Source organism: Geotrypetes seraphini, chromosome 1 (assembly GCF_902459505.1).
Source record: "Geotrypetes seraphini chromosome 1, aGeoSer1.1, whole genome shotgun sequence".
In the NCBI taxonomy this organism is placed as follows: Eukaryota; Metazoa; Chordata; class Amphibia; order Gymnophiona; family Dermophiidae; genus Geotrypetes; species Geotrypetes seraphini.
In genome coordinates, this window is record NC_047084.1 from 310235832 (window position 1) to 310259611 (window position 23780).

A 23780-nucleotide genomic window follows, 5' to 3' on the forward strand; every position below is an offset into this window, starting at 1 on the left:
TCTTGCTTTTATTGGTAGCCAGTGAGATTCTATGTATGCTTTGGTAATGTGGTCGTATTTGCTGAGTGAGTATATGAGTCTGAGGGCTGTGTTCTGGACGGTCTGTAGTTTTTTTATTGTGTTGATTGGACAAGGTAGGTAAAGGCTGTTGCAGTAGTCTACCATACTTAGCACGAGGGATTGGACAATGATCCTGAATTGGTCTTTATTAAAGAATTTTCTTATTTTTCTCAGATTTCGCATTGTGAAGAATGCTTTTTGGATGATTTTATGGATTTGTGTTTGCATAGTGCAGCATCTGTCTAGTTGTATTCCCAGGATTTTGAGGGAACTCAAGATTTCTGCTTTAGTGCTGCTAAACACCATTGTTCATATGAACAACAGGAAGATGATGGACTTGGGGGGCTGGGGTTGACTAGGAGTCAAAAGTTTAAGTACCTGCACATATTTTCAGAACACTGTAAATACTGGTACTATTCTGTTTAATATGTTATATTATTTTGCCCGTGTTAAAGGCTTAAAGTAAAAATATAACCCAAGTCTATGCTTAATAATGCATACTTCAGTAACTAATAATTTTTGTTTAGATGTGTAAATAATATTTAGATGGATTCCTATGCAGCTTTAAATTTTGGAATAATTAATTGCATTGTTCTAGGGCAGTGTATAGCAAACTGTGTGCCATCTGAGATCTCAGGTGTGCCGCGGCACACTGGTGAGGAGGATAGGCGCCGGCACGTCATGTAGGCAATCAGCTGGCGCCAGCACCTTTCCTATCTGGCCCTCCTGGCCCGTCTGGAGGGTCTTTGCGCATTGGCTGACATTGACGTGATGATGTCAAGCACGTGCTTGATGTCATCTCTGGATGCCTCAAGCCACAGCCACTATGTTTAGTGTGCTGCGGCTTGAGAAAGTTTGCGTGACACTGTTCTAGGGTATGCTAAAAGGCATAAATCTTTAAAACGAAGAACAGCTGCCAAAAATGGTATGTATTCTTAGGGGCATAAGAAAAGTTCTAGGTGCTAAAATGTATGTATATGTTTGCATGCAGATGTTCAGAATATTAATCTATAGGCATGTAGGTGTGCATATGTGTATGCAGTATGCCACCTAAATGCTATTCTGCAGTACTTACTTAACCTATATAACACATCTTTTTACAGAAGGGCAATGCACATAACTTACAGATACTGTAAGCTATACAAGTATCTGCCAGACTAGGGCGCTAACACACCAGCTCTATGGCTGGCATCAGTGGCATAGTAAGGAAGGGGGGGGTTGGGGTAGACCATTCCGAGTGCTGTGTTTAGGGGGGGGGGCGCTGGCGCCTCTCCTCCTCTCCACTCCCCACGTGCCTCTTTAAATATTTGCCGGCGTGAATAGCATCCTTCACCCGCTGCTCACACCAGCCTCGGCTACCCTTCTGGCATCACTTCCTGGTTGCATCTAGTCTCATCGGGTTTCCAGGATATCCACAATGAATATTCATTGAGACAGTGAATGCAAATCGATCTCATGCATATTCATTGTGAATATCCTGAAAACCCAATGGAACTAGGTGTGTCCTGAGGACTGGGTTGGGAATGACTGGTTTGATGCAGTGCTTCTTGTCAGTGATTTACAGAGGAAGCCCTGAACATCAGGACCTGTACATTAGTGAGCTTGCAAATACTGTACAGGTTATATTTGTAAATACCATGTAATTTGTGTTGTACATGATAGCTTGCAACTAAACTTGTGTGTATGAAATCTTTATACAAAACATTTTTTTGTATCCTATCATAAAAACTACTGTCGAGGCTTGACTATTGCAATGCCCTGTATCTTGGAGTGACTAAGGCAAGGTATAGGGCATTGCAAATAGTACAAAATGCAGCAGCCAGACTGATTCCAAGAACATCATAATATGCTCATATTACACCTTGGCTTCAGAAGTTGCATTTAGAGTACAGTATAAGACTGCAATGATTTGTCATCAATTTTTGTTTGGTACAATTCTGGAGTATTTTAAGAGCAAGATGATTATTTATCACCCTAAAAGATTGTTGCTTTCCGAAAATTCTGCTTTGTTAAAGGCCAATATTAATCCGAAATATGTCAAAACTTTTGCAATGACCTGTTGTGCTGGGGTGAAATTAGGGAATTCACTGGTAGGGCAGTTGAGAAATGTGCTGATAGAGGAGCTTTCAGAAAGCTCTTCAAAATGCATTTGTTTGTTAAGGCTTTTTTTTTTAATAGGGTCTGACTTGTCCTGTTTGAGGAATTATTATGAATTTAAATTTTGATGATTTGTCTCTCTTTTGTTCTGTTTTTATGCATTATGGGACTCATAATCAAAACAGAAAAACGTCTAAAAACCGGCCTAAATCGGCACTTGGACGATCTAAAAGACAAGCTGTCCAAGTGCCGATAATCGAACCGGGTTTTAGACGTATCTAAAAATGACTTAGGCCTTCACAGTGCTGCAGTATGCCCAGAGCTAAAAGGGGCGTTCCAGGAGGAGTGTCGAGGGTGGGATTTGGGCGGGACGTGGGCTGGCCTAGACTTAGTCATACTGCATGTATAACCGAGAGTTTTACAACACTGCCTAGACGGAACTTGGACGTTGTGACTTAGGCCATCTAAAACCAGGTCAAAGTCACAAGAAGGTATCCAAAGTGACCAGATAAGCACTGCAGACACAAAGTACAGACACACACACACTGCCCCAGTGATCACTGATCCCACAACCCACCCCCATAAAAATCGTAATAACAACTTTACATATCTGCCTCCAGAACATCAGCACCTGGCAGCCTGGCATAGGAAAGCCTAATAGAGCTGCAGAGAGGCAGCTTAAGTGGTCTTGGGGGTGGGTTAGTGAACCATGGAGAGGAGGACTGATGCCCATAAGCTACTCTAATCACTGCATTCATGGTTAAAAATGTGCACCCCCCAAAACCCCCTAACCCTTTTGTACTGCTATATAAGTGGCTCTTGCAGCCATAAGGGCTATTGGGGTGGTAGATAGGTAGGTCTAGTAGGTTCTGGGGGTGTTTTGGGGGGCTTACCAAGACCTATAAGGGAGTTGTGGTGAGATGTTTATGTGGCACCCTATTTGTGAAGTTCACAGCAGTTCCCTGTAAGGTACCCCACTACTCTGGTGCCATGTCTGGGTGTCCAGTCCCTCACTTTTCTGGCCCCTCCCATGCCCAAAAGTTCTTTTTCTAGGCATTTTTGACTTGGACAAATTTTTGGTCAAAAATGGGGAATAAAGAAGGATGACTTCGTGGTCTGGATGATCAGACAGCTGGACGTACCGTTAGATGATTTTCGGAAAAAAAAAATATATATGTTGGACGTATTTTTAAAAAATGGACCTTTTCCCATGTTCAACTTTTGTCCAACTTTGGGCGACTTGCGACTTAGGCCCAAAATGGACTTAGACGTTTTTTTTTTATTATGCCCCTCCACATATGTGGATATACTGTAAACTGCCTAGGAACTAGACGGTATAGAAATTTTTAAAGTAATTTAATTAAATAAATACGGTGTCCGTAGCTAAAATAAAAACCACAGATTCTCAGCAGTTTGAAAACACCTACACATTTTCTGTTTGTTTCTGATCGTAATCTAGACAAGATAAATCCATGACATGCCACACGTACTGTAGGTACTGTATTGGCCCACTGCAGCGGTTATCATTATCATGCACAAACCATGTACTGTTATCTCTTTGCCTCAGGCCTCTAAGATTGAACTTACAGGTGAAATTACTTCCTGTTTTTCTCCTGTTCTCTTGTTTCACTTTATCTGCTTTCTCTTTGTGCTAAAATGTCTCTTCTGTTGCAGCCATACCTCTCCATATCTTGATCGTGACAGCAGCAGGTGAACAGACTAATTTCTTTTCCGTGTTGCATCCTTGTGCTTTTTTTTGTTGTTTGTTTTTTGTATGCTGTGCTTACCTTCAGAATGCTGTACCCCCTCTTCTACGAAACTGCGCTAGCGTTTTTTTGTGCAGAGAGAAGCATCGGGAGCAGCTTGTGTGGCTCCCCGCGCTGGAAACTGCTAGTGCAGTTTCGTAGAAGAGGGGGTTAGTGGGCTTCTGTTTACTTAAATAAAAAATATTTTTAAAAGACTGAATACCTTTTTACCAGGTCTTTGAGAGTTATAAGGTGAAAATAATCTCACCTTGCTCACTTGGTAAGACTTTATCATTTTACAACTTCTAAGAAGGCTACGTTGTGCCCTCACAGTCGCCAGCTTTGACAAACAGCAGTCACACCGTCTGTACCTATAGAACATTCTAAATGATCACACCAGCACTTTATTTTCAAAAGTGAGCAGACACGGAGGTGTTTACTTGATTTTCAGATTTATTTCAGGTGCCTGGCACATTTTTATTTTTTATGTATACACACAATATGTTACTTGAATCGGGTGTGTATACTAATCAAAGTGTGCACTTAGCAAAATATTTCTATAAAGAAACAGCAAAAGGTAGCCAGATGCCCAAACCTTTCATTGGCTCTATTTTGAAAACAGAGTGCTAGTGATACATCTACAGTCTTGTGCATGTCCGCATCTTGATTTTCTTTTTCTTGAATCCCACCTAACATCACATTACTCCTTTATGTTTCAAAGTTGACTCGCACAGGAGACCGTATGTTTCAAGTGCAGAATGTAGAAACATGGCTGCTTTTTGAGTAACTCACACAGGTGTGATTCTGAAATCAGGTCTCCGATAATTTACTGTCAGGCTGTAGATCAGAGTATAGAGGAGGGCAGAATTCTTCTCCTATGAACATTGGGCAATGGTGCCTAGATCGGCAGACACCTAGAAAAAAGGTGCCTGATGCATGTAAATCACGCTTAGGTGGTATTTATAGAATCACATCTAATGGCACCTATCAAGAAACTTAGGTGCCGGTAATGTAGGCCAGGTTTTTTTTACTGCAGATGCCTCAGTTCTTCAGAGAATCATGCCTAGCAGAAGAGCTGTGGCTCAACTGGAGAGGAAGGGCTGTGGCTCAACTGGTAGAGCTGCTGCCTCTGCAACCAGAGGTTGTGAGATCAAATCCCAGTGCAGTTATTTGTGGCCGGTGGCAAGGCAGCTCAGCCTCAGATGCTCAAAAGGGTTCTCAGAGGCTACCAATCATGGTAGCAGCCACTGAGAACCCCATGCAAATGTATTACAAGGATCTCATTAGTATTGAAATGAGTACTCCTCTTGTAATGCACAGAAGGGAACACCCTCCTCTTAATGTGTAAAATCTTCTGCCAGGTAGAGTTGCCGGTAGCTGTTTGTAGGATAAACATGCATCCATATCACAGCTGTAACAAACAAAAAACATAAAAAATAAATTTACTGGAGAGCTTTGGCAATCAGGAGCTGAAATGGGCCTGTGCACAAGATCTGTGCCTACCGCTCAGTCACAGCTCCTCTTCCTTTCACCAGGTTACTCAGCACAAAGTGTACATATGATTTGTTTTGTTTGCTATTTGTGCTGAGCATACCCTGGCAAAAGAAAATCGCACCCAATCTGGTATTTTTTTTTACCGGGTTGCTGGAGCTTTGCCCCTAGTTCTCCAAGACATAAGTTTTGGACTCTATGATTTAGGTATTGGAAAGTTTGGAAGCAGTATCTTAGAAGGATAAGATCTATATGCATCAGCATTTAGAATATTTGGAGAATCAAATTAGAAGATATAATTTGAGACTGCTTAACTTTCCTCTCTTTATTTCTCTGGTTGATATGGTTAAATAAATATTTGATTGAGATTCTAAAGATACCTCCTATTTCAATGGCCGAGTATATTCTGGGTTCCAGATGTTCTGGAGATTTAGCCCTTCAGGACCATGGACAAGGGGATAATATGAATCTCACATCATTTTTTTGAATCATCCCTCTGCAACTGGATGCAACTCTTATGTTGAAACTTTCCATGACATTTTTTTTTCTTTGTTTTTGGGCTCAAAAGATGAGGCATAGGGCTTTCCTGGCTCTTAGATCCAGAGTCTTAGCCCTAGATGCAGGCTTTGTTCTCAGATTTCCTTGTTTATGTTTTAAAATTTTTGAAGATAAACCATAGATATATAGAAACACGGTGGCAGATAAAGGCCAAATGGCCCATCCAGTCTGCCCATTCACAGAAACCATTATCTCTTCCTCTCTCTAAGTGATCCCACATGCCTATCCCACGCTTTCTTTAATTCAGACACAGTCTCTGTATCCACCACCTCTTCCAGGAGATTGTTCTACCCTTTCTATAAAAAAGTATTTCCTTAGATTACTCCTGAGCTTATCACCTCTTAACTTCATTCTATGCCTTCTCCAGAGCTTCCTTTCAAATGAGACTTGACTCATGTGCATTTATACCATGTATGTATTTAAACATCTTTATCATAGCGTCCCTCTCCTGTCTTTCCTCCAAAGTATACATATTGAGATCTTTACACCTTATGACAAAGACCACACATTATTTTAGTAACCTTCCTCTGGACCAATGCCATCTTTTAAATATTTTTGGGGAGGTCTCCAAAATTGCACGCAATATTCTAAATGAAGTCTCACCATTTCATTCTTTTTCAACTCAAGCAATTGGAAGATTTTCTCAAAGCTAAGGAAGATGTGAATTTTATTGTGTAACCCTTATGTTCACTGCTTAAGGTTGGCTATAATGGAAGAGATGGGGTTGCGTTCTCAAAATAACTTTTTTCTCCTTTTTTCCTGACTCTTGGGTCCAACTTTCATTTGCATTATGGTCTGTAATTGTAATTGTTTCTATTGATTGTATTGTCTTTTACTTCTTTCTTCTTTGCTATTGTTTCTATTACATCCCAGGTAGATGATGTGTTAAGCATTTAAATTTTCAAATAAAAAAAAGTAAATGAGAATTATGTAATCAAAACTTTTTATTTTCTTAATCACTTTTTGAATATTTCTATGTTGTTCTTTAATAATGAAAATGTAGTTTACTGCTATTTCAATTGTCTTTTTTTAGATAACAGAAGAAAAAAAATTTAGAAAGAGTGGGAAAACTTTTACAAGGAGGCACTGTGTGTTGCTAAATTTGTTTTTCTTAAAGTAGCAGGAGGATATGCTGAAATACGAACATTCCAGCACCCAAGATTTGGAGACAGATTTTCAAAGTCATAGAGTAGCGAAGTTAAAGGCTTTTTAAACAAATCTCATTAAGCACTAATATGTGCTTAACACAGGAAAAAAAAGCTTACATCAAGATATGTTAAAGTACATGTTAACTATTTTAAAAAATATTTTAACATTTTTTTTTTTGAGGAGGTATGTCATGGGAAAAGAGTGGGTATAGAAGCGCTAACCAGCTAGCTCACTGAATTAGTGCAAGCTACATGATTAATGCTAGTTAATGCAGGAGCAGAGGAGGTGGTACGTGCTCCCACATTAATTTTTTTTGCAAGCCCCAAGCACTAGTGGAAAAATTGGCGAGGGACCTGCAAAAAAGGAAAAAACCCCCACCTTTTTGGGGACATAGTAAAAATGGGCTCAGTGGATGGGAAAGGTCCACTTTAGGAATCTCTAGGCCCAGCTTTTGCTATGGCTTAGCAAAAGGGCCCTCTAACCAGTTAATTTTAACTAGTTAACTTTGGATATTCACCAGTAACACTGGCTTAAGCTGCACTAAATACCTGGTTAAGAGGAGATATCAATATGGGCTACTGTTTTCTCGAGTTAATTTACCACAAGTTACATAGAAACATAGAGTACGATGGCAGAAAAGGGCCGATGGCCCAGCAAGTCTGCCCACTCAAGAACCCTCCCTCCTTCGAGAATCCATCTTTTAAGCATTCCTCTGGAGCGACCCCACCTGTCTGTCCCATCATCCCTTGAAGTCGAGCGTGGTACTGGCCTCAACTACCTGACGTGGAAGACCATTCCATCGATCAATTACCCTTTTGGTGAAGAAATACTTCCTGGTGTCCCCATGAAATCTCTCCCCCCCCCCCCCCCCTGAGTTTTAGCGAATGCCCTCTTGTCGCCGTGGGACCCGTAAGACAAAAGATTTCTTCCTCCACATCAATGCAGCCCGTGATGTATTTGAATGTTTCTATCATGCCCCCCTTTCTCTGTGCTCTTCGAGAAAATATAAGCGCAGCCTGCTCAGACGTTCTTCATATGGGATATTTTTTAGTCCTGAGACCATCCTAGTGGCCATTCGCTGAATCGACTCCATTCTCTTCACATCCTTTTGATAATGTGGCCTCCAAAACTGAACACAGTACTCCAGGTGAGGTCTCACCATTGATTTGTACAACGGCAGTATAACTTCAGGCTTTCGACTGATGAAGCTCCTTCTGATGCAGCCCAGCATTTGTCTAGCTTTTGCTGTAGCTTTCTCCACCTGATTCGCAGCTTTCATATCTTCCCGGATGATTACTCCCAAGTCCCGTTCTGCTACAGCCTCTACCATGGCTTAGTATAAAGGAGGGAGTTATATTTGGAAAGCATAACTCAGGCACTCCCTGACCCAGCATCTTTTTCTGTCCAGCCTAATGTCTGTGCACAGCAATTTTTAAATTTTGTACAGATGCATTTTAACTAGATTGAGGGTGAGAGGGCAGGATTTCTAACCACTTCTAAACAGATTAAATCTTGATTCTAACTGCATATATCTTTTGAAAATTGATTCCTCCCTATGTAATGCTGGCTCCAAGACATAAAAATCAGCAATACATTAGTTTGAAATGGAATCTACAAAAAGCATTGCTGCATGTAGTCCCAGATGATTCGTAAAAGCCTGACTACACATTGATTCAAATGAGTTCAGAACAACTACAGGGAGTCAAGAACGTACCTGGTTATTCATGTTATCTCCAGTCATTCTGGAAAAATTAGATGTAACCATGTGTCTTGTGCGTGAATCATAATATAACATTAGAACCAAGACTTCTCAGAGTAAATATCCAAAAGGGAGGTTAGATGAAATTCAGATGCAATAAAGTAAATGCATTTATACATATACCGTATTTTCTCGCATATAACGTGCGCGTTATACGTGGTTTTTACAAACCGCACATACCCTTGCGCGTTATACGCGTGAGCGCATTGTACAAAATTTTTTTTACATAGTTTCCCCCCCCGACGCCCGATTCATCACCTGGAAGGAGCGCTCGCACTCCTACCCCGAAGGACCGCTCGCACCCCCACCCGAAGGACCGCTCGCACCCCCACAGCCTCCCCCCCTCCCCCATGGAGAAGCTGTCTACCTTGTTTCCGGATGCCAGCCCAGCTGCTTCCTCTGCCGGCGGTCCTGCCCCTTCTCAGAGCCCTGTGCTGCGCTGCTTCCTCTTCAGGCGGTTCCGCCCTTTCTCTGATGTCAGAGAAAGGGCGGGACCGCCGGAAGAAAAAGCAGCACAGCAGGGCTCAGAGAAGGGGTGGGACCGCCGGCAGAGGAAACAGCTGGGCTCGCTGGCATCCGGAAACAAGGTAGACAGCTTCTCCATGGGGGAGGGGGGTGAGGCTGTGGGGGTGCGAGCGGTCCTTCGGGGTGGGGGTGCGAGCGGTCCTGCAGGGGGGTGAATCGGACGTCGGGGGGGGGGGGGGCATCAGGCTTTCAGGGTAGGGACAAGATTTCAAGGAGGAAAGAAGAGTCGGGGCGGGCGAAAACAGAGTCAGGGTCTCCAGAGGAGAGTCGGGGCGGGCGAAAGGAGAGTCGGGCAGCATGTGCGGTATACGGGTGTGCGCAGTATATAAAAATTTATGTACATAAATATGTGTGTTTTGCGCGCTATACCCGTGTGCGCGTTTTACACGGGGCGCGTTATCTATGTGAAAATACGGTACTCAAATATGTGTAATCCGACCAAGAGCCGTGGCTCCTATAGCCGAACCCACCGTCCCATCACTGTGTATGACTATAATGCTAATATTAGGGTGCTTCTTAAATAATAAAAGTATTTTTCAGTGGCAATAAAGGAAAAACAATTCCTACTAACACTTCTTTAAGTTAAGTAGGAATTGTTTTTCCTTTATTGCCACTGAAAAACACTTTTATTATTTAAGAAGCACCCCAATATTATTAGCATTATAGTCATACACAGTGATGGGACGGTGGGTTCGGCTATAGGAGCCACGGCTCTTGGTCGGATTACACATATCTGAGTGTATATATAAATACATTTACTTTATTGTATCTGAATCTCTTCTTATTCTCCTTTGGATATTTACTCTGAGAAGTCTTGGTTCTAGTGTTATGTTGTCATTGAGTTTGACCTCTCAGCCCTGCATTCTTTTAGAACGTTTTCCTCACCACCTACTATTTTTGACTTTGTGCGTGAATCAGGCACATCTGAAAAAATATCCTCTAGTGCAGAGGTGGGCAACCTGCGGTCTATAGGGTGAATGTGGCCTGCCATTGAGACCATGGGAATACACAGAAGAACATCATTAACCAGAGTTTTGGCAATATTAAATACTGTATATTGCAAATATTTTCAGACTAGCCATTCTAGCAGTTTGGTTCCTTAGTTGTTACTTAAGGATTCCTTTTACTAAGGCCTGCTAGCTAAATGCTAACGTGTCCATTATAGTCTATGGACGCGTTAGCGTTTAGTGCGTGCTAAAACGGCTAGCACACCTTAGTAAAAAGACCCCTAAATTTTTACTTGCTTATCATAAAAGGTCTATGGAACTCAGTTCATTTCTGGCCCACTAGGGGTAGTCCTGATAGTCATGCGGCCCTCCATATATAAATGTTGCCCTCTCCTGCTCTAGTGTAACAACTGGAACGCTCTCCCGGAGGCTGTCAGGGGAAAACACCCTCCAGGGATTCAAGACAAAGTTAGCCAAGTTCCTACTGAACAAGGACGTACACTGGTAGGGCTGGTCTCAGTTAGGACGCTGGTCTTTGACCAAAAGGGCCGCCGCGTGAGCGGACTGCTGGGCACGATGGACCACTGGTCTGACCTAGCAGTGTTATTTCTCATGTTCTTATCTCTGGCTTTAAGGAATGAGTCTGTGCTTGCACTCCCCAATATTTATATGGGCTTTAGCAGGGCCTAATGTGCTGTTAAGTGGCTGGTTGTGAGTGGACCTCCTGCATGTTTAGAAAGGCATGTAATCTTCTGTCTGGTGAGTTGATTCATGGCGCTTCACTCTTTCTCATGCTCTTCCATTATGAATAGCACAATATGAAACATGGTTTTCTTTTTAACAGCATGCTGGTAAATTGATTTGACATGAAACTGGTGTGGGTTTGAAGATCAGATATTTAGAAGATTAGTTTCAATTCTACTTTAGTCATTTTTAAATAATGCAAAATTTCAAATATGCCTATGGTTGAATTTCTACTGTTCTAACTGTATTGAATTAATAAAATGTGGATACGTAAAATCCGGACCCGTAGCCCCGTCCCAGGCCCTCCCAGTTCCACCCAGCCCTGCCCCGTTCCACCCAAGTCACGCCCCCACTCTGCCCCAGCCTCGACCTCCAGCCCTGCCCCGCTCAACTTGTTCTCGTCCTCGGGACCACGTCGGAGGGCGTGTGCATGCACGGTGCAACGTGATGATGCCACGCGCATGTGCACATGCATGTGATGTCACCGCCTTGCATCCGCGCATGCGCAGATGCACTCCTAACGTGGTCCTGGCGTAGAAGCTTTTCAAAACTCGGACAAAGTGCTGGGTTTTGAAAAGCTGTCCAGACGCCCAAACATTTCCTTTAAAAAGAGGAGATATCCGGGAAAATCTGGACGTGTGGCAATCCAATACAGAGGCAATAGAAGGAAATGTAACATATCAAGGCCCTTTTACAAAATTGTGTTAAAAAGTGGACAAAAAATTGTGTTAAAAAGTGCTGTCTCTAGCATGGGTCTTTCCTGAACACTGAGGCCATTTTTAGCATGAGAGTAAAATACCGTTTTCCATAATTCCCATTAATGTTCACACACTAATTTTCCCATTAGCACCTGAGCTCATACTACAATACCAACACCTATTTTCTAAGGAGTAAAGTCCATATACTATAAATGGCGTCTTAAGTTAGGTGCCAGTAGGCACCCTACCGGTGCCTAACTTAAATTGAAAATGCTGTTCAAAACCAACTAAAAGGATTTTAAAATAAAAACTGTAGACGCCTACTGGCGTATGCATCACACCTACAGAGGTGCTTTACAACACCGCTGTAGGCGTGGCTAACACTGGAAGTGGCATTAGATGTCATAAACGGCCTCCGTAGGCCTGATTCAGGTGAAAGGTGGTATCCAGAAATGTAGGCCTTTGAAACCCTGGCCTACATTTTTTAGCGTCTGCTTTTCCTGAGGCTGTGGTTCTATAAATATCGCCGTTGCACGATTGCCATGGAATCAGTGATCGTTTTTAAGGCAGCTGCCGCCGACGGCGCCATTTATAGAATCTGGGCCTAAGGACTCACAAGCTACCCATACACTAATCGGTTAGAGCACGATGATATAGTTGCTCTAACCGATTAGCACAGTACATGTCACAGCTTAGTAAAAGGGCCCCATTATTTGCTTGAGACCCGTCACTGTGATGGTTTGACTAATTTTAGAAGTGGCTTTATGAATAAAAGATAGTACCTAGAGCCCCAAAAAAGTCTGGTTCCAATTGAGGTAGAGACCCAAAGGATTAGCAGGAAGCAACAAAGTTTTTTAAAAAAATCTTATAGTTTCATTCATAATATGCCAGGTATAATTCTCAGCTATTACTTTGTCAACCAATAAATTGTTTCTTGACCAGATTCCCTTGATTCTAAGATGCTTATCAGATGCAAAACCACATACATTTTCTGTCTGCCAATCCCTCTCTATCCTATTTTTAAGAACTAACATCAATCATATTTGTTTTTATATAGGTTTATATTTGTTTTTATATATATGGGTCTTTTTACTAAGGTGCGCTAATGGATTTAGAGTGTACTAGCGATTAGCACACACTATATACAAAGAATCCCATTTTATACCAGTTTGAAACAAAAAAAGTCTTCCATTATCTTAGTATCCACTTAAAACTGGATTCAAATGCATTTGTGAGAAAACTTAAACAAGAGCAATAATAAATTGGGGTTATAGAGTATGACAGGGTTTGTTTTTTTTATTTTATTTTAATCAGCATTTGTTTTCTAGGTCTGATATCCATCTGTTATATTTCCATTCTCAGTTTCTTGGTCAGTTTTATGGTTGACGCACGTGGTGGTGCCATGCGAGGCTGCCGGCACAATGGACTGCGAATAATTATACCCCCTAGGAAGTGCACTGCTCCAACACGAGTTACCTGTCGCCTGGTTAAGCGTCATAGGTTGGCCACCATGCCTCCAATGGTGGAAGGGGAGGGTTTGGCCAGTCGTTTGATTGAAGTTGGACCTTCTGGCGCTCAGTTCCTGGGGTAAGTTATAAGTGGTCTCAATGGAAAGGATGTGGTGTTATTATTATTTTTTTTTTTAATTGTGGTATGCACCCCAAATTACAAGAGGAAAACTGAGAAAAGGTTATGTCCAGAATGTATTTGCTGCTGATCCAATTTAAAGCATATGTCAAAGCGAAACCGATTACGCGTTCATATGTTTAAGATATCTCATACCGAAAAATGCTCATAGTTGAAACACATTTATTTGCTAGGTTAAAGTAAGGCTGCAAACACAGGGCCCAGTATTCAGTGGTGGCAGCCATCACATTAGTTTAAATGTTGGCACCAGTGTTTAAATTAATATGTGTATTCGGCACTGTTATACTTGTAGTCAGTGGTGCGGAATATACATGTAGAGCAGCTTAATATATCACAGGAGTCACCCATCCCCCCAGGCCATAATAACCCCCTGGATGACCCCCACACCCTTACTGTTTATGTAGGCTCCTCAGTCGTATCTTTGTCCCTGGTGGTCCAGTAGGGGTTGGCGGGGGCAGGAGCACAGCCTCCTCCCTCCTACATCTTATGCTCCTCAAAATGGCAACCATTTTGAGGAGCCACCACAAGAGACAGGCATGCGCTTCTGCTTCTACTGGCCCTTATTGGAGCACAAGGGCAACGATAGGCCAAGGAGGGGCTACCTAGCCAGTGGGGGTTAGGTTAGGGTTGCCATATTTTGTGAAGTAAAATCTTGTATGCATGGCCCCTCCCCATTCTGCCCCCCAGCCCCGCCTTGTTCCACCTCCAGACCCACCCTGCTCCGCCCTTGCCCTCCCTCCCCCCACAAAGCCTCGTCTCTTCATTCCAGACCTCCAAGCTGCATATGGAAGGCCTCTGAGCATGCATGGATGCGTGTGACATAATCGGCACATGCTGAGAGGCCATTCAGATGAGGCTGGAGCTCAGGACTTTCCAAAACGCAGACAAACTACTGGGTTTTGGAAAGTCTGTCTGGGCACCCAGATATGTCCGGTCTTGTTGATCATGTAAACTCTTGTTGATCTGTCACCCATTATTAGAACTTTTCAATATGAACAAAGAAAAAAAAAATAAAATCAGTCATAAGAACATAAGAGTTGCCGTACTGGGGACAGACTAGAGGTCCATCAAGCCCTGTTTCCTGTTTCCAACAGTGGCCAATCCAGGTCACAAGTACCCAGCAACATCCCAACAGAGTCTTTGTTACTGTTCACAGATTAGAATATACATAACTCAAAGTGCAGTGAGTGGAGTAATTTATTCGTTTCTATACTGCACATCTCTCTCCCCCCAACTCAAAAAATATGAAAGCTGGGTGGAAGCTCTTTTCTACCAATATTGCTGCATAATAAACTCTTCTCCCTTGGATTCTATTGAATGTCCTTTTTTTTTTCCTAGTATAACATTGACAAATTTACAATTTCAAATGGACACTTACAAATTGTACGGGAAGTATTAAGGCAGTGAAGGCACCATGATGTGCAGCAGTTTCTTTGTACTCTGGCTTTGCATTAGCCCTCAGAAATCTTCAGCAGCACTGACATTGTACGTTCTGGAACCTGTACCTTCCTATTATTCCTCATACCTTGTGATCAATTAGGATTTGATTCAGTTGGGCATTCTTTATGGCTCACTAAGGCATTTTCCTGTGGCTGGGACACAGGCTAATTCCCCTTGGAGACTCTTTTTAATTCAGTCAGTGGGTGTTGCTTTTGAGCAGTGGCCCCTGTTTCCTTCCTCTCTTCCTGTGTTGAGTGTTACCTTCAAATCATCCCCAGACCCAATAACCCCAAGCTATAGGAGCCAGGTAACAGAACAATGAAGAACAGAGCCTCTAGGCCACAGTGGTCTTTGCTAATTTTTAAGCGAGGGCCATTTTGGGTCCAAAAGGGGTGGAGAGCTGAAAAATATCTTCCTACTTGGGGTCATGATGCCTATAGCACTTCTCGACATTTATTCCTACCAGAATACCTAAGATGCCAGACAATCCATGCAGTACAACACCAGAGAAATAGAAATGCTTTTCTTCCTGAACAGTGCAAAACAGATGTAAATTCGAAAAACTGACATATTTCAATTACTGAATTGACAAAATTTTCCTACCTTTGTTGTCTGGTAATTTTATTTTTCTAATCATCTTTTCCCAGGCTCTGGTTGCACTTCCTTCTGTCTGTGCTCTTAATTGTTTCTAGAACCTTCTTATCCATTTGCTGTTTTTCTCTCCTTCACTTTCTGCCCTACATCCATATTTTAATACATAAACACCCAATAAAGTACGTCACAAAACTGCAAATAACGAATAGTACTTGCAAAAGGATAAGAGTCACTAGAGACACCACTCTTATATCCAATGAATAAATACTTTTCTATTCTTAATATTAATAATGAGTGTATGTGTAGTAGAGAATGACACGGTGACAAAATTCATCACCGTTCCCGTCCCCGCGGATAACCGCGGGAAACCATCTTCATGTCGTTCTTTAAGGAGAAAGGGAAGAATCAGAGTATGAATGGCCACAACCACTGACCCGCAAGCTTTGCTTTGAAGAATGCTGGTGTAGAAGGACCGAGGTTGAAATAGACACTAGAAAATGACATGGGATTATTTCCCACGGTTATCCGCGGGGACGGGAACGGTGATGAATTTTGTTACCGTGTCATTCTCTAATGTGTAGCCTCAGTGTGATTGTTAAGCTATAGGGGCTACTGCCACTGTGAAATCGCAGCTTAAATCAATCAGCATGCTCTATTGCAAGCCACGCCCACACCATCATCGGCATACACGTGTGATATAACACAAAAGTGCTTAAAGTGCTTCTAGTGATAAGTCATTAAAAAGTCTCTCTAGTGAATCTAATCCAAAGTTAATAAATTACTAAATGTCTCCTCAACGTTCATATTCAATAGTACTTAGCTCAACAATGGCGTTCAAAGTTCATCCAAAATTCATTCAGTCAATATGTCAATGTGTCCAATCCTTGACTTTTCTTCTTCAATTGAACAATCCTCACTGGTAAAGTATCACACAAGCTCAACTAAGCCTAGTTTCGGGTAAATCCCTTCCTCAGGAGCCTTCCATTTTGTACCATACAGCCAAGAGCTTAGACATTTAGTAATTTATTAACTTTGGATTAGATTCACTAGAGAGACTTTTTATTGACTTATCACTTGAAGCACTTTTGTGTTATATCATACGTGTATGCCGATAATGGTGTGGGCGTGGCTTGCAATAGAGCCTGCTGATTGATTTAAGCTGGGATTTCACAATGGCAGTAGCCCCTATAGCTTAACAACCACACTGAGGCTACACATACACTCATTATTAATATTAAGAATAGCCAAGTATTTATTCATTGGATATAGGAGTGGTGTCTCTAGTGACTCTTATCCTTTCACAAGTACTATTCGTTAACTACATCCATATTTGGCATTAACTTTTAACATTCAAGTTTCTTCCATTTTTCTGCTTCCTTCTCTGTCCATTTTCTATGTCTTCCCCTCCTCTTCATCGATGTGCACCATCTGTTCCCTATCTCTGCCCTTCCCCTTCTCTCTATCCATGTGCACCATCTCCTTCTTCTCTATGCGCTTCCCCTTCTCTTTATCCATGTGCACAGTTTCCTCCCTCTCTCTGCCCCTTCCCTTTCCTCCCCATCTTTATTCCCACAGAGGTCTGGCATTTTCTTCCCCTTTCCCCCTTCTCCCAACCTGTCAGGATCCAGCACTTTTCGTTTCCAGTGCTTCAGTCTTGCACTCTTCGGGAATGAAGTAAACACATATGAACATAAGAATGGCCTTACTGGGTCAGACCAATGGTCCATCTATCCCAGTAGCCTGTCTTCACGGAGGCCAATCCAAGTCACATGTACCTGACAAAAACCCAAATAGTAGCAGCATTCCATGCCATCGATCCAGGGCAAGCAGTGGCTCCACCTATGTCTGTCTCAATAGAGCACCTTGGACTCTTCCTCCAGGAACTTGTCCAAACCTTTTCCAAAATCAGCCTTGGAAGTTTTTCCTCTGCTACAGCTTCCTACTGCGGGGACAGGAAGCTAGAGAAAAGAGCATGGAGTAGGGTATTGCTGGATAGAAGTGGGATGAAAAAAAACAGCATGAGACAAAGTTGGAAGGAGAGAGAGGGGTACCTGCGTGGAGGGTTAGGGGTTGGAAGGAGAGAGAGAAAGAAAGAAAGAAAGAAAGGCCCATAATGGAGGGGGGTTGGAAGGAGAGAGGGAGAGAAGCACCCATAAGGGAGGAGGATTAGAGGAAGAGATATACAGAGAGAGAGAGAGATGCATTACAAAGGTACAGAGGATGGGAAGAGGGACCAAAGAAATGGGTGAAGTGTGAATGGGGCTGTGGATGGAGTGTGGGTGGGGTCATGTGTCCTTTTTTTTGTCTTCACAAATATGGTAACCCTAACGTAGCACTAGAAAAATTAAAATGAGAATTATCAAGCTACTAAAATATTTCTTTTACTACTGATAAAGGCTATAAAGAACATTTAGGATGTCCGCCTCCCCTGATGCTTTCCATTACAGTCCTCCCTTGCTTTTCAACCTTCCTCCCCAATGCTGCCCTATATAGCCCTCCCCCCTACATATTCACCGCTCCCCATTGCTCTCCCAAGAAGCCACAGTGCAACACTAGAGAAAGAGAAAAAGTGATGCACATTCCCTTGTACTGTGCAAAATATAAAGATAGTTGGCATAAATTGCAAAAGCTGATATATTCCAATCACTATATTAAAAGTTAACAAATATAAATAAAACAAAAAGTGGAAAATATGATGATGTTATTTTATTGGACTAAATACTTATTTCAATTAGCTTTCACAGGCTGAAACCACCTTCCTCAGGTAAGGACAGTATACTGCAGTTATCTGCAGGGTATCTTGTTCTGACAGGATGAAGGAGGGTTTGCTCTCCAACAGTTAGTCAAGAAGGTATTTAAAATTAGTTCAATAAATATCACCTTATTTCCATTTTCTATATTTATAAATGTTAAATAATACAGCTATCACAGTACTTTATCCTATACTAAAAATAAAATTCATTGTTTCTACCTTTCTTGTCTGGCCATTTACTTTTTTCTAATTGTTTTAGTCCCAGTCTGGTTTCTGCTTTTCTCAGCTTTTCTTTAACTCTCTTGCCATGATTTCCTGTCCATTTTCATTTTTCTCATTTTTTCTTCTATCTTTGCAATTTTTGCTTATTTTTTCATGTACATGATCATCTCTCCCTTCCTCTCCTTCACCCCAATTATTTTTCTTTGTTTTCCCCCACATGTGCAACATCTTTCCTCCCCTCTAACCTATCCCCTTGTGCCTTCCCTTTGCAGTATCTTTCTATCCCTCCATCCCTCCCATCCCCCTATGCAGCAGAACCTTTACCCAGCTTCCATCCTTCCCTCCCTCCCATCCCCCTGTGCAGCAGAATCCTTTGCCAAGCTTCCATCCTTCCCTTGTGTAGCAGAACCCTTGAGCACCCGCCGCTGCACCCGCCGCACAGCTGAACCACTGATGACCCTCCATCCTTTCCTTCCAATCGATCCCCGCCGACTGCGACCATAAATACCTTGCTGCAGAGGAGTGTTGGGCCTGCAGCACTCACAGGCTGCTTTGCGGCCTTCTCACTGGGGCCTTCTGTCATCAGTACACAGATGGCCCCAGCGAGAAGGCCGCGAAGCAGCCTGCGAGTGCTGCTGGCCCCACGCTCCTCTGCAACAAGGTATTTATGGTCGCAGTCAGTAGGGATTGGCATGGAGGGAAGGATGGGGAGTCAGCGGGGGTTCGACGGTTCATCTGCACAACGGGGGTGGAGCGGGGGAAGCTGGGCTGCCTATGACTAGGGCTTATTTTCGGGGGTATGGCTTATATTAAGGCCTACCCCGAAAATCATGCTAGGGCTTATTTTCGGGGTGGGTCTTATTTTCGGGGAAACACGGTAGCAGAGGGAATGCTCTGTGCTGGGTGCAGACAGTATAGGTGGATCACTGCTATTGCAGCCGGTGCCTTAAATTGTGAAGGCACACAATGGGGGGGGGGAGAGGGTAGGGGGAAGAGGTTGGGAAAGAAGAGGAGATACTGGTATATGGAGGATGGAGGGAGAGAATGTAGAGAGAGAGATGCTAGATCACGGATGGATAAGGCGGCTCCAACAGAAATGGTGGCTCAGGGCTCCACAATCCCTTGAGCCGGTCCTGATCTGCACATATCCAGATATTTAATGCTGATGCCCAGACATGGCCTGGCATGGGATATTCAGGCATAATTTCAGCAGCGGCAGTCAGTGTTTAAAAATTAATAGAATTATTTTAGAGAGGCATGTGTATGAGTTGGAGAAAGTTGAGACCCAGTTGACTTGCTGTGTTCTGCTGAATGATATTTGTTTGTTTTTTAAATGTTGCTTATTTAAGGGTCCTTTTACTAAGTGTTTAAAAGCCAGAGTATATACATTATCATAGGATAACGTGGATGGTAGGTTGTCAAACAGAACCTAAGGGGGTATACAGCAAATTATGTCATATCCAATTCATTTTCCCTTTGAGAAAGCGGGAGGTAGTCTTGCCACTTGATTTCACATGTTTCATATCCTTGTTTCATCACTGTAAAGTAAACTGTTCAAAAGAAAGTAATTTCTGAAATATTCAATGAACATTTAATTCTGCTATGCCTATTATTTTTTTCAGGAGTTTTGCCTTTATACATTCTGACGAATACAGGTTTCTGTATTTTTTTTTAATCTAGTGCTGATTGTCATTAAGAATATTGATGATGTTGCAGTTTTGTTCTTCCCAAATGCCAGCCCTGTAGGGTGGGCATAAATTGAGCATTTGAGCTGCAGGTGAACATGTATTGTGGGTAGATATTATGGTTCCCCTAAATCAGTGTATCGCAAACTGTGTGCCTCGGCACCCTAGTGTGCCTCCTGAGATTTCAGGTATGCTACGAGACGCCGGGGAGGAGGAGAGGCACCTCTCCTTCTCTCCTCATGTCTTCCCTTCCATATATCGATGTGATGACATCACGCATGTATGTGACATCATCGTGTCAACGTCCCGCACTTCCGAATGCCTTGAGCCATGGCCACTACGTTTAGTGTGCCGCGGCTTGACCAAGTTTGCGAGACACTGTCCTAGATCAAGGAAACCAAAGAGAGGAGGTGGCTACTTCCGCTCTTTGATTTCCTTGCATTTCCTGTGGAGATTCTCTCCTAGAGCAAGCCCATTGGTTTTTCATAGACAACACATGCTCTTCCATAGATTGATGAGCAGAACTCTCTTCACATGCTGTTGACAAGAAAGAGATTCTGAAAGGAAATGAAATCTCAAAAGCTTACCGATCTTCTTTCTTTCACTGCTGCTGTGGATATACTCAGTAAACTGCACCTGCCTACGGCTCCTCCCCCTCTTAATGAGGGAGAAAGCTTGGTCAGCCGAATCCTTCAGCTGGGGCCTCCTGGAACCAAATTCCTTGGGTAGGACCAATTTTAAAAAAGCAAATTGATGGATACCGGCCTCCCCACTCTCCTCCTACAGTATTATTTACTTCCTGTCATTGTGCCCATGCTGCTGTTCCTCTACAATGATTTACATTTTGTATACCTACTTTTCATTCGACCATTTCCCAACTTTTGTGGCTTGTGGTTTTGTTCATAGTGATCTGTCTGTATCCTTTCTGCAACCAGTGTCTTGTGATTTTTCATTTTTTGTTCAAGCATGAGATTTTTTTTTTGTTGCAAAATTGGCTGTAGGAAGCTTATAGTCTTCAGCAAAGCATCTTGGTCAGGGGTGTAAAGCCTGCTATTGCACAGTTTCCAAGTAATAATAAAAGTAAACACAGCAATATAGCGTAACAAAATCCAAGGATAAACCATTCTGTTCCTGAGTAGTAGAATGGAACAGGGCTTCAGAATTTAAGAAGCAGCAGATAAACATAATCAAACTTAGCTGGGAATTAAGTACATGATCTGTCATATATGAAGAAACAGGTCAGCAACTGTATATCCATATTTTTCTGTGTTTACACACATCATAAGGGATGCTGTAATGCAGTGGTTCCCAACCCTGTCCTGGAGGTCCACCAGACCAATCGGGTTTTCAGGATAGCACTAATGAATATGCATGGCGCAGATTTGCATGCCTGTCACTTCTACTATATGCAAATTTCTCTCATGCATATTCATTAGGGCAAGCCTGAAATCCCGATTGACCTGGTGGTCCTCCTGGACAGGGTTGTGAACCACTGCTGTAATGTTCAGTTCTAGCTCTTAGTAGCATATGCATTGTAGAAGAGCTCCCTCTGGCAGTGTATGCTCAAGGCTGCAGGGAAATTGCTTAACTTCCGGATGTCGCTTCCCTCTGCCTTAGGCCTGTGATTGTAGAGATCCCTCACTTTGCAGCCCTGCGAGGGAAAGAACGGGAGCTAGTGATCCTGCGCAGTGAAAATGGGGACAACTGGAAGGAACACTATTGCGAGTACACTGAGGATGAACTCAATGAAATTCTCAATGGAATGGATGAAGGTATTTTGTGCTGTAATGCTGAATATAACATACAACTCTAATAAAATGCATTGCATTTTCTTTAGCAGATCTAGGACGCAGAATATAAGGAAGGCCTCTGATTTTAGGTTTTTAACCCATAACACACTGATTCATTTCAAATACATTCTACTAGGTTGTGTTTTACTTAATTCGTTAATGCTTTTTATCTTGAGGATCATTTGTGTTTATCACAAGCCCTTTTCAAACCTGTTCTTGTTTTAGCCTCCTCTCTTCACTCCAGGTGGTTGAGATACAGATCTACAGCATTCGCTATGAAAATGTATTTGCTGGCATGCTCCCGGGTCTGCTCCCCTTGCAGCCTCAAATCATTATTACTGGCCTATTCCGATTCCAAGCTCAGTGTCCACATAGGCTCACAATCCAAGCTGTACCTTAGGCAATGGAGGGTGAAAGCAAGGGGATTGCCCAAGGTCCAAAACAACATCAATGGTAGCAGTAAAATTGGAACCCTAACTTCCCTGGTTTTTATTCCTTTTCTCTAACCACATAAGCTAGCCTTGCACTCTGTTATATACCCTCTTCTCTAGAATATACACATTTAGATCCATAGGTATCATCTCATAGGACTTTTGGTATAGAACTAGCATTGTTTTGGTAGCCCTTTTTTAGGATTAGTTGCACTCTGTCTATATGCTTTCAGAGGTTATCCTCCAGAAATGGGCACCTAACTGTAGCTGAGGTCTCTCCAAGAACCTCCACAATGGCACTGTTAATAGATAAGCATACAAGGCCCCCATATTAAATCTGATACCTATCACCCAACTCAGCCCCACCTCCATCTCCATATCTTATCACAAAACTATCTAATAATCTAAATGGCTACCAAAACCATCAGGCTGGTGCCCAAACATTCTGCACCTTCATGCTCCAGGCTTCCATCAACCTGCCGCTGTTGACTTGGTTAGCATATAGGTAGGTCTAGCCTGCAGTATCAAATTGGCCACCACAGGGCCTGCAGTATCTCTAAGTGACATTTTTTTATTTGAAGATTAGCTATAATAATGAATGTTTGGCCTATTTGGAAATTTCAGCTTCAAGGTGACATATTTTTTTTTATTTTTTATAACAGTTAAAAGTCCCTAAAGGCATCATGGTTCCACGTGTCTGTATAAAATTAATTCCTTCCATGACCCTTATTAGCTCATAGATGCCATGTCACAAATTTGCATCTGCTCTTTAGAAGGTATAAATGAATACTTATATATTCTCTTCCCCTCATTCTATAACCGGTCACTTAGTTAGGGACCTACAATATCACACTAACACTTAAACATGTGACTGTTAGGAAAAATGTTAGTTACACACTCAATGGTATTCTATAATTTTAGTATGCAACTTAGTGCATGAATGGAAGGGGATATTCAAAGGGGGGAGGGAGACATGGGCATATCCAATGCTTATGCATGTAATTTACAAATACTGTAACTTATGTGCTAAAGTGCTGCATTTAGGTGCATACATTTCCACTCACTATCAACATGGCGTAAGTGGGTGACCAGAAGCTTTGGTCCACACATTAGTTCCCCTGTTCTCTCAGGAAGGAAAAATTACAGCTCAAAGCTGGCATCATTTTTTTTTTCCCCAGGAATAATGCAGATGGTAAAGTTAAATTCATCCTGTGCTTTTCAGTTTGCATAATGATGTGGTGCTTTGCATTTCATTATTATATAACCTGCATAGCCGTAAAATAATGTGGCTCACTAGGAAAAAATCATGCGTTGCTCCCGTAGCGTACATTTGTAAACTATCCCCCTTGGTGGTGTTCTGGAGTTTTTGCTAAGGATAAAAAATGTACAGAAAGCATTAGCAAATAAAATTAGTACCATGTGAGTAACATAGTTAATCACTGAAAA

At 42.3% G+C, this 23780-nt stretch overlaps 1 protein-coding gene across 35 annotated transcripts in view; it reads left to right on the plus strand.

Annotated features, from left to right (window-relative positions):
- Positions 1-23780, plus strand: part of ANK2 (ankyrin 2) — a 958369-nt gene that overhangs the window by 790612 nt on the left and 143977 nt on the right. For 21 of the 35 annotated variants that reach the window (XM_033955859.1, XM_033955893.1, XM_033955875.1 and 18 more), the window contains 3 exons: positions 3832-3867; positions 13136-13360; positions 21731-21885. In XM_033955859.1, coding sequence (XP_033811750.1) covers positions 3832-3867; positions 13136-13360; positions 21731-21885 — 416 coding nt within the window. The remainder of the gene's footprint in view (positions 1-3831; positions 3868-13135; positions 13361-21730; positions 21886-23780) is intronic. The other 14 variants (XM_033955812.1, XM_033955999.1, XM_033955832.1 and 11 more) reach the window with 1 other exon arrangement.